General features: G+C 38.4%; 1 protein-coding gene across 1 annotated transcript in view; it reads right to left on the reverse strand.

The window, feature by feature from the left end:
* The window catches only part of cyp4f3 (cytochrome P450, family 4, subfamily F, polypeptide 3), a 36818-nt gene that overhangs the window by 21107 nt on the left and 3259 nt on the right, over positions 1-12452 (reverse strand). Inside the window, exons 2-3 of the mRNA XM_088603716.1 lie at positions 6454-6508; positions 5296-5518 (exon numbers count right to left, since the gene is read on the reverse strand). Coding sequence (XP_088459842.1) covers positions 5296-5517 — 222 coding nt within the window. The 5' untranslated portion in view covers position 5518; positions 6454-6508. The remainder of the gene's footprint in view (positions 1-5295; positions 5519-6453; positions 6509-12452) is intronic.

Genomic DNA, 12452 nt, shown 5'->3' on the forward strand with positions numbered 1-12452 from the left:
GCCCCATCCCGACTGGAAGCTCGAACCCGGGACTTCCGCGTCTCTCTGCAGCGACCTAGCCCCGTGAGCTAAAGAGAGATCTCTCCACAGCCCAGTAGCTGTGGTCCTGCTATCACAGGGAAGGGCGGTGACGTCACCCGCTCTGGTACGCCGGCTCTTACACACACTGCTTGTCGGCCGTAAGCGTTACAATACTTTAGATATTTTTTTCTGAACCGGGGAAAATCTGATCATGTTTCTCTATAACAACAATAAAAAAAAACATTATTTTACATATCACCTTTATGTGATATCACCTTAAGGATGCGCAAAGAAATTTAAAATAGTCTTCTTTAGGTGTGAGGGTAGGAGTGGATCGCAGCAGGCATAATCGGCAAATTAGGAAAACAAAGAACTGGACAGGCGAGACGTTTATCCAGAGAGCGAGTGATCAGAAAAAGGATTACACTGCTGTTACACCCAGGTTTTACGCTCTCTCTCTGTTGAATGAATGAAAGCATTTTATCAAAAACGCGTTTGCGTTTGTCTGGGTATTTACTTTGTAATCTGTGGTTTACATCTACTGTATTGTTTTGAGATGCCACTTTTAAAGGTGATATGTAAAATAAAGTTTTTTATTATTGTTATAGAGAAACATGATCAGATTTTCCCTGGTTCAGAAAAGAGACGATTAAAATCTGTAATCTTTGCACTTGTATGTCATCAGAAAATACAATCAGTTTCTGCTTTGTGTAAGGATGGTGTCAAAAAGTAATCTAAGTGGTGAGAAAGCTGTGCTCCTCAAAGCGCTTTACAGGATAAAAACAATAACAACAATAGTGGCTGGGCAAACGATTTTTTTTTATAGAAATACAAAATGAGATACTGTATAATGATGTGCTTGAACAAAGTTATACTGCAATTTTCCTTAGATACGCGATTAAAAAAAAACATTTTTTTGAATCCCCGGCGGAACACATTCCATAAGAATCAGCGCTTTTATACAGTATATCGCCTTTAAACACATATATTTAAACACGCGTTTACGATTTAAATCAAAACGCGATTCAAATCAATATAAATGTTTATTTTGTAACGCATAGGTGACTATTCATTGTTATTAAAAAAGACTTAAATTCGATCATGTTGTGATATTTAGAAATATAAATTTGTTTGGTGCGAGTGAAGTTTTATTTAATCTCTGACCAAGGGAAACGTTTCATTTTTTCAAAGAAATGTTTGTTAAAAAATAAAGTCATAGTTCTATGGGATTCGATCACAGACCATGTGACATGGAAGTCAGGAACCTAACCCACAGCGCCACCGGCACAGTCACATGGTGAGGGCTGAAAAAGCACTACAGAAACATTATCGACAGACAATGTACAGATTTGATAAAGCTATAAAATAATGTAATTAGGCACAGAAGAAGTTTACAGCACAGTACAATAATAAATGCTGACCATGACTTTAGAAGCATAAATTACCTTACACTCAATTTAAACACAAGCTGTCTTTAGCCCTCTAAGCTGGTTCATACAGAAATGTAGAGAACCAGGCTCAAAGCACACAGCTTCATTAGCGAATACATATGCAGGTGGAGAAGTGGAGAAGATGTTTTACAGTGGATGGAATTTTAGAAACATCCCATCAGTGACATCACTGAAGTCAACTCCTAGGTAACTGTCGTGTGGATAGTTTCACAAGAATCAGACAAAGGTTTAAGCATCGCTTGTTCTAGATAAAACTGCAAAAAACAAACAACAACCCATAATGTACTTCTTTGCGGCTCTGTTTGCCCAAATCATATATTCACAACGTGAAATTAGAAAATAATATTATTTAACCAAAATCCGCAATATGGAAACAGAACCTGTGTAATTGTTGATAGATGATGTACTCGTAACATTTTTACAAGACGAACTACAACATTTAAAAAATGACTTGTATGTACTTGATATCTCTAATCAATCCACTGCACTGCATTAAAACAAAACGAAAACTAAAACATACCGTTTCGTATGAAATGCATAATATAAACCTAGAAACATATACGTGAGCAGTATTTACGTAGTATCAGTGTCAAGACATACCTCTCAAATACTGTAAATCAAGTTAAAAATATCTCAAGACCGATACTGGTCATAATGAAACCATGTTTCGTGTATGTTTTCTTTAAAGTACCGAGACCAGCCATATACTGTATGTTTATGTTCCAAAATTAATATCGTTTATGGCCTTCACACGCGTTGCAGTATGCTCCTATTCTTCTTATGCTCAGCTACTAAGATTTCCCTTCAGTGGTAAAATTCCATATGAATATTCAATACTATAACGGGCACAGTAAAGACGTTTACTGTAAATCTTTCTACGACAGACCAACCTGTCGGTCAACCAATCACGTACCGCGGTACCCCGCGTCAACTTGCGTCACGATGCGCGACGCCATAGCCAATTACCTCTGGTACGTGTCTGTACCGCGCACTTTGAATGGCTGCATCTGTATATTATATATTTCCTGTATAGGTGTATGGACCGGGTGCTCATGTACTGAACCACATACCAGCATTTCCTACAAGAACAGCATGAGCTGAATTAAAGCTCCAAACATTCACACCAATGTAAGGGCAATGCTGTAAGGTGATGACTTGTTCCAGACCTAGAGTCAGCATTTTTAGAATAGCTCCAAGCAAAAGTCAATGTCAGTGAACTTGAGGGAACCTCCCTGCATGAGAACCATGCTTTTACATCATTAATAACCTGGACCTGCATGCAGGACAAGGAAGTTCCCATTAACAAATTATTCAAGTATATCAGCAGTCATAGAACAGCATGGTAATGTACACGGTATGTGTTAAAACCCAAGATTTTCCCCACAACAATAAAAATAGAATTTATTTATAATATATATAATTTATAATCTGTGATACCTTAAATTAATGGCCGTGGATTACTAATGAGCAGCAGAATGTCTCAGGCACATACTTAATTACTCCTACTTGATGAACTGACAGCAATCTCTACCGGCCCCAAATTCATAATGAACATGGACTACTGTAAATTGTCCAGTGATATAAAGCACTGCTAATGTATTTTAAAACTTCCCTGAAAAGGTTAATATGCTTTCATGATGCTTCCTATTAAAACATCAAATTGCAATTTAGCACTCAGTTCGTCTACTCAGATCTTGCTGTTTACAGCTATCGCTTTTGTTAACGGCTCCTGGAATGAGGAAATGAATGAGTCAAATGAGAATCACTACTGACACAAGCCTTGCAATTTTAAGAAGTGTAAGAAAACAAAACACTTTAACATGCATTTTGCAGACCTGCACGTAGCTGTTTGGTAGATTGGCTGTTTCTAAATAAGGGGAAGTAAGTTATGTAGTATAAGGCAAACATGCTCGTACATGCCATTAATTGCTGGTTTCAGTTCACAAGAACCAAAATTTCTCTGCCAAGATCAGCTTTCCTTGGAGATCCTTTCAGAATGAAATAAATATACGAAAGGTGGAGAAGTCAACTTATCTGAAGAACTATGCAATGTGAAATCGTTTTGCCTTGAAGCTGAGGGCTTTAGAAAATTAATATAGCAATTTAGTGAAATGCAAAGTTTACGTAGGAATAAGAAGCAGCATCTAAGGCAAGATCTACACAGAAATGATAAATGCAAAGTGCTCTGAAATGCAGAATTACACACCACTATCTATTCATAGGTTTTGCTTTAGCAGCACAGCTGTAATTAGTTTTTCTGTCCATCCACCTCTGCACTGAGTCCATTACATGTGTCAAAGACAGTTTCTGAGCTCTAGGCCTTGATGTAACACAATCACTGAAAGTTGTCCTTTCTCCTGGAGCTGAAAGTCGCTTCAAACTGGCTGTATTCCATCAGGCAGACAGCATGGGGGACAAACCTCTGTGATAATTTACTGAGAGAAATTAAAAACGTGACAAGTTATGGAGCTGTGAGGCAGCAGTTCTGACAATCACTGTGCTGTTCTGAACGACAGGCGACTAGCAAATAAATGGACCCTTCTTACCTTTGACCTTTCTTATAGTGTTAATGACTTAAGAGCTTTCCTGTAAAGACATATGGCCTTGCTCAGCTGTCTTTACAGCAAATGATCAGCACAATGAGCATTAATCCCCTGCACTGTTAACACCTTTGCTTCCACTCTTCCTCAGATAGTCACTAATCAGTCATCTTTCATGACCCACAGGAAGCAATAAGTTCACAAAGCTGTTGATATTTTCCTAGAACTTGCAAGTTTCTTGCCTGCATTCTGTAAGTTAATAAAAAAGAAATAAAGAGATGAGAAACCACAACTTCACTGCCAAACCACAGCACCAACATCATCTCACACAACCCTGTCTTCTGATCAAGATGAACTTTGTTACTGCTATTAGGCAAAAAATGCAAAAGCTAATGGAGACATTCAATACATGTGTAAAACCTTAAATATCAGTTCATTTGAGAGATATCAGATTGAGCCTACTCCTAGTTGTATTTAACAGTCTAAAAGGCCATAATAAATAGTGCCACATATACACATAGGCCAAAATATCAGGAACCCCCTCCAAATAATGTGATTAACCACTCTAAGCTGCAGAATTTGTATAGCATCTGCATTAAGTCTACTGGGCTTTGAGTCATATTGCATATGACTGAGAATGTCTATTCATTCATTTTCCTAATGCTTTGTTCAGTGAATGCAAACGTGTCTGTGGGTGGGCATGTGTTATCACTGTTAGGGACACAATTTAAAAAAAGTCCTGACAAAGATGGTAACATCTGACAAACTGAAATTAAGGGGACACTCCTTGATAATTTATACAGTATATCCTTTTTTAACTAAATTACATCTTTTAAATCACAAATTCCCAAAATGTCTGCTTATGATCTATTTTTCCCCTTGGAGAGTTTCATGTACAGTAAGTGGAAGTTGTAATAGTAAACAAGAGATTGAGAATCAATGGTGAAATCCCATGCTTTGATCTGCATGATGAACTATTAACTATTGTACCTCTGACACATCCTGTGAAATAAATGGGAATGTTGATAGGCAGGTCCAGGTGAACCCACAGTAAACCCACAGGAACAAGATAAGATCATGCAGATAGCACCCCAGGAACTGAACCTAGGGTCCCAGCACTGGCTGCAAATGCTAACCACTGCTCCACCATGCTACCTCTTTGTGCTTCTCATCCCTCTAAATGCTGCAAAGCTGCACTACAATTTGTAAAGCGGATTTAAAACAGATGTGCAAGAGTCGTCAGACAGCAATGAGACATTGGTTGCTCAGTCAGTGGCACTTACCAGACCAAGATGTCCAAGGAACCAATTGCGTTTGGTTGGCTGAGCAAAACACTTTACCCGCTGGGCATTGCGGGCATAGTGCCACAGGAAACGGGCAAACCTCAGCAAGGCCTTGAACAAAAGAGTGCCAATCAGTAGGAGGAAGACACTAAGCAGGAGTGCCCGTGGGGAGGTGGTACCGGAGAGAAAGCTGCCCCATTTGTGCTCCAGAAAAGACAGCATCCTATGAACATAAAGACATAAAAAGGTTACAAAGAAGAGGGTGCCATTTTGCCCATCTAAGTCATTTACTAGTTTACATATTGATTCAAGGATCAAGCAGGAAGAAAGATAGCCAGTGAAAGGGATAAGCAGCATTTCCTTCTAAATCCTCCCATGTTCCTTCTAAAACCTTCCTCCCATCTAAACCCTCCCATTCAAAGAGGAGAGTTTGCAGTTGATATCTCAAAATTTTCCACTGCATTCTCCTGAGATTTTGCATAAAACTTTGTTTGGTTTTGTATATTTGGTAACAGAAGGGAAACTCTGCATTTGATAGCAAAATCCAGCTAAGGAAAATTGTAAAGGAGCTAACAGGAACTAGAAAAAGAAAAATATTTGGAAAAATAGATATTGGAAAAGTAGTGATGAATTCTACTATAAATCAGAAAGCTTAGTAATTAATCTTGTCTTTGATGCCTGTGGATGTAAATACATATTCACTGATTCAGCAACACATAGAATGTGTTATGAATATTAACATTTTGTTTAAAGAAAGTGCTACAGGAGAAAGAACTGTCTTAATTTTCCTATCCATTACAGGTGAAGTCAACAGTCACAGGCAGTTGTTTCAAACTTATTAGGGTTTATCACCATGACACTATCACTATGAACTAACTTTGACTAGTGAGTGAGCTATAAGACAGTTCAGTCTCCTGTAACACTGGGATTGTATGAAAAGCTGTTAAATATTCATATTCATAGTTCTCTATTCAGGGTGTCAGGGTGAAACAGCTGTCCATGACTGCAACCTTTGACTTACTCTATATCAAAAAGGCAGAATGAGAAGTCACAGGACAATGCCATGCCATCTCCTGCAGAATTCTGATTGGATGAGGATTTAACCAATAGTCACACCCACAATGCATTGTGATTGCTGCTTTTAAGTTCCATACTAACCTATAATGGTGCTTATTGACAGATGCTTGGATGGATGACTGGCAGCGTTTTGTTTCTGTAAAAAAAATATCTTCATTATCATCATCATTTTCTAACATCTGACTCCTAGTGAGGGTCACAGTGGAAAGAGCCTGAGCAGAACACGCCAGAATTCCCTTTGCCCAGCAACAGTCTCCTCATGGGAGATTCCCAGGTGATCCCAAGCCAATCAAGTCATATAATCCCTCCAGCATGTCCTGGGTCTGCCCTGAGATCTTTTCCCAGTGGCCTAGTACACCTAAAGCTGGAGGCGTGCAGGGGTCACTCTCACCCAATGCCTGAGCTAATTTAACTGGCTCCACTCAATCCTCCTGGATTGCTGAGTTCCTCACCATGTCAAGAAAACCCAGCAACCCTACAGAGAAACCTTATTTCCACAACTTGCACCCAAAGTCTCATTCTTTCAGACAGGGACATAGATCAACTGGAAAACCAAGTGTTTTGTCTGAAAACTCAGCTCCCACTGCACACTCATTGTTCAGTACAGTGGCTGCAATAATTCGGTAAACATTTCTGCTGTACTGTAAAACAGTAGTTCTGGAATTTTAAAAAAATCCCCTTTGTTCTTGATATGTTTTCTAGATCGTCTAATATTGCAGATAAACCAGCAAAACAGCTCAGCATAATTCAACACTACATTTTCAGGTCTTTTTAGACACATGGTTGTTGTTACATTAGAACAAGCATGTTTATTTTTATATTGGACAGACTTTAACAGCTTTTTACAGACACCAGTTAGCAGAGGAAGTGCTGACTGGAGGAAGAAGATGATTTGGCTCATACCAAACCTTTCGTTTTCCCTGGGGTGCTGTGTAAATTATGTGCCATCTAGCCCCAGGATAACCACACTTTGAAACAGGATGGGTTTTGAAAGTTCCTTACAGGGTGAAGCAAATTGGCTAATACCTTTTCAAAACCGACATTGTTTCTTAACTATAACCAGGTGCCATAAAAAACCACAAGGTATTTTGCATTTCTATTTTTAAACATTTCCTTCTTTAAAAAAATAGCAGTTACTCATATTGACTTATTGCATTCTTGTAACAAATCGTCATACAATGTTTCTAATGGAATACAATTTATCTTCTATTGGACTTAACATTTTTTAAAAAGTCTTTCCCATTTTTTGTATAAATTATGATTCAGTTCAACAGTAAAAATTGAACCTATATGAAAGTAGCCATTTATTAAAGAAGGCAGATCGCCACCTCAGAAAATTCTGTAGAAGGGGTTAGAAAATAGAAAATTCATATTACTTTGTCAGAATGTAGATGGCACTATGCATGTCATTTCAGAGGATGTTAATGGACTAAGATCTATCTATTGGTATCAAATCAATGTATAAATAACTTTTCACAGAGACTTCAGCAGCAACAAAGCACTATACTAGAAAAGAAGACAAAAACCTATCAAATCCATACATGGAAAATGCTTTTAAGTATTTGGTCATTTGATTTTCTTTTTGCATTTGCATTTTGGTACAGTAAGTGCATATAAAATGCACTTAATTATTATTTTTAAATTTTCTCATAGCAGAACAGCAGGAGCCAGCTGGGTCTTGAAGGTATGCTCTGATACTTGCACTGGTCTCTATTTCTGTTTTTTTTTTCAATCTCTGCATCCGATGACAAATTTTTAATCTAGTTTACAAGGTGGCTTGTAGTTAATCATGAAACCCAATAATTTTGCCTTTGCTAGATTAAGCTCTACATTTATATCATTTTTCTTTGTCTTTTCACAGTGTTGACAAACATTTCAGAGCAATTAGAAGATGTACAGTATGGAAACTTCCAGCTGACCATGTATTCTCATGTTCACCCTCTCTAGAACACTGTAGAGTAGGCTAGCACTACTGTGGCAGCCAGGCCACACCTCTACTCAGCTTTTTGTCAGGGCTGGTTGCAGAGGATTCAGACAGGAAGCCTGTTTGACCTGTGGGTAATCAGTACCTCCACTGTCTCAGAAGAAGCAGGCTACTTAAAGTCTGATCTAGCAGTGCTTGTGGTATAGATTATGCTTTGACCCTAGCTTTGTACCCCAGTTCATGAGTTCCTACATTCCCAAATTCCCGAGGTCTCAAGTTCCTCAGCTCCCAAATTCCTGTGTTCCCATGTTCCTCTGTGTCTCACCCTGGATTCCTCACTTTGCCCTGACCATGACTCCTGGATTCTCCCTGGTATTGCACTGCATCCAACAGGATAACTAACTTTGCTTGCTTGTCTTGACCTTGATTACTTTGCCCTGACCATGTCTCCTGGATTCTCCCTGGTATTGCACTGCATCCAACAGGATAACTAACTTTGCTTGCTTGTCTTGACCTTGATTACGGATTTCTCTTTGTGTCTTTGTGTCTACCCAGCTTTGAAGCTTGTTTGGATTGATGACTGTGTTTGCCTGCTGCACACACCATGCTGCCTACTCTGTCCTGTTCTGTCCTGCTTTCACTCCCTTGTGCTTGCCTGACTCCCTGCCTGCTCTTGGATTCACCTTATAAACTTAGGACAGCTGCTTTCCTCCATCTTAAACAGTGGACAGTACGCTTATTTCCTGTTTCTAAAGACTTCACTTTAAACCAGAATGACTGAAATGAGCTGCAGGAAGTAGAAACTTCCTTCCACTTTAGAAGCATTGCCACACTGCAGTGCCTTTCCGCCTCTAGGTAACAGACTTCAGCTTGCGTGTATGAGGGTGCGCTTTTGTGCCATGATGCGGACTGGACTGGGAGCCTGACCTAAAGGCTGGATTAAAACAAAATTTAACTAAATGCAAAGTCCAAACGCAGTAGATGCAGAAAATCCATGAGAAACAAATTGAAATTGATGTATTTATTTTTTCATTTTTAGCTATCCCGGAAACTACTAGCTTGATCATTCACTAGACAGACATACAATTAATCATTAGCTAATAAATATAAAAGCATGGAAAAGCCTACAAACTAAATGCAGAAATTCAAATCCTCCTGTTTATTTGGCTATTAGCGGCTTAATCTACCTAACCCTTTCCCTAGTGATACCAAGCACTGGTACAATCACATGATCTGGGAATTGGTTCTAGACTCCCACAATCTCTATTCATAATTCTGAAAGGAAAGGTAGTTTTATACTGTAGCTGTATCAAGTTCCCACAATCTTCTCAGTTACAGTCTGTTACAATACTTCCTCAAGTGCAGTAAAATGTTTCTTGCAGCATTTTGACCAAAACTGAACACATAGTTCTAAATGACTTCTGTTTACTTATGCATTTTTAACAAATTATGTATTCAATCTATTACTTTTGAGTTTTCTCTCATTCTCTTAAGATCTAACTAACCACACTTTGAAACAAATCCATTTAAATTCACCCTGTCGTGTTTTGAAATACACATTAAAAGTGATCATGTCATGGTCAATTTCGCAATTTTTGTCTAATTTCTTCTTTTCTTACTCGAGTTGTAAAGATTAGATCGCTATCCCTTTTGGCAAGCACTGCTATGACCCTAAGCACAAAAACAATGATTCACCATCTCTAACATTTCAATTTCAGCATACATACATCCAATTGGCCAATTAACAGTGTTTGTGGAAAATTGAAAACCCCCAAATAATAATAATAATAATAATAATAATAATAATAATAATAATAAAACTTTATTGTATATAGCGCCTTTAAAGGTGGCTCCTCAAAGCGCTTTACAGACAACAACAATAAATAAAAAGAATACACAAGATAAAACACAATTACAATATATAGATAGGACTGTGGATGGTGGTACTAAGAAAAGCAGAGGGGTAAAGAATGGAACCAGTTTAGTAAGGCTTTTCTAAAGAAGAAGGTTTTGAGTCTGGATTTGAAGGAGTTTAGAGAAGGTGACTCTCTGATATCCTTGGGGAGAGAGTTTCAGAGCTTGGGGGCATGACAGGAGAAGGCCCTGTCACCCATACAATGTAGACGAGCTTGGAGGACACACCAGAATTAGAAGAGCGAAGGTTGCGAGGTGGGAAGTAGGGTGATAATAGTTCAGACAGGTACTGAGGTGCCAATCCATGCAGAGCCTTATAGGTGAGCATGAGGATGTTAAAGTCTACATGGAATTTGACCGGAAGCCAGTGCAAGGACTCCAGGATAGGAGTACTGTGATCATTTGCAGTAGACCTGGTCGGGATTCTGGATGCTGAATTTTGGACATACTGTACAGTACTGCAGTTTGTTTAAAGTAGATTTAGATACCCCAGCGAGTAGAGCATTAATGTAGTCAATTCAAGAGAACACAAATGTGTTGATCAGCTTTTCAGCCACAGTTAGTGATAGCATAGGGAGTAGTCTAGCGATATTTCTGAGGTGAAAAAAAGATGTTTTGACAGTATGCTGCACATGTGGGTCGAATGTTAAGCCAAAATCTAATATAACCCCAAGGTTTTTCAATTTAGATTGAAGCTCAAGTACAGAACCATCTACAGATAGGGTTACAGGACTGGCTTTACGAAGTTGATGGGGGGTGCCAAAAAGCATGACTTCAGTCTTGTCGCACTTTAACATGATCTCTTCCATGTGATATACAAATCCCTTTTACTGTATCACAAAGCATCATTATAAAAGTCTGTCATAACCACCAGTTCTTCTAAAAGTAACACCATGTAAATCAATGTTAAAATGAAATACATTGTGATGCATTTGATGAATGTTATAATATAGCTGCTGTCCCTAAGTTGCTCTGAATGATTTTTATGGCTTATGGCTTATGTGAGTTTATAGTCTGAAGACCAAATAACACCAACATGATATTTGAAAAAACCCTTTTATTATTAGGTACTGTATATAAAAAAAACTAAAGGGAATAATTGGAATTGGTATTTTATTCTCTTATCATTTTTTTTCTAAACTCTCATGTAGTCATTGCTTGGGAAATGTAAAACAAAAATAAAGATACAACATTACAATCGATAACATTGCTTGTGCTGTAACACCGGTTTCTTCCAACCCAGGTCTGTCAGACATTTCCTGGAAGGTGTACTATCATCTTATTCTTGTTCTAACCTACTGTAAGTAGTCTCTTAAACAATTAAATTAATTGTTTGCTTAAATGTCTATGGGAGTTTTCTTAATTTCTTTAATTATATGAATGCTTTGAGTAATAACCTGTAAAAACTGTTTAGAAGTTTTATAATTATGTATTTAATTTACAAATTAAATGTGAGCACTCAAAAATCAGAAGCTACTAGACTAGAGGTCTCCAACTCCAGTATGGCAGATTTTCTAAAGACCTGGAACTATTTGACCATGATCAGTTAAACAGGTGGTGTGTTCAATCAACAAATTTAGTCCACCCATCCATTTTCTAACCACTTCTTCCAGTTCAAGCTCATGGAGGAGCTGGGTCTGGCAAGCAATGGGTACAAGTCAGACTGCACCCTGGATAGGATGCCACTCTTTGCAGGGCACAGACACAAATACACACACCAGGGCCAATTTTCCCAGAAGCCAATTTGCCTAGCACTATGTCTTTCGACTATGGGAGGAAGCTGGAGCATTCAGTGAAAATGCACACAGACCAGGGAGAACATACAAACTCCACACAGATAACACCCCAGGACAGGCATTGAACCCAGGGCCCCAGCGTTAAGAGGCAGCAAAGCTAACTACTGTGACCCTTGCCATCTAACTAGGAAATCATTTGGAACAGAAATCAGACTGCCCATTTTAAATAATAGGTGATTTGAGGTGAACTGTAGGTTTGGAGATAGGCTGCACTACCCTTTCCAGGAAGTGTATTTATATCCTACAACAAGTGCCTACTTAATTGATTCTACAGAATCCCAGGCAATCAGGAGCTATAGGCAGATAAACTGTAGTATTGAATCACCCATGTATAAAAAATAACATGGAGCAATTTAACTGTGATCATTTAAACAGGTGATGCAACTAATAATTTATAACACATTCAGAACAAAGAAAGAACCCGACTTTGTTTTATTTGACCAATG

This window comes from Lepisosteus platostomus, chromosome 13 (genome assembly GCF_059453375.1).
Source record: "Lepisosteus platostomus isolate fLepPlt1 chromosome 13, fLepPlt1.hap1, whole genome shotgun sequence".
NCBI lineage: Eukaryota > Metazoa > Chordata > Actinopteri > Semionotiformes > Lepisosteidae > Lepisosteus > Lepisosteus platostomus.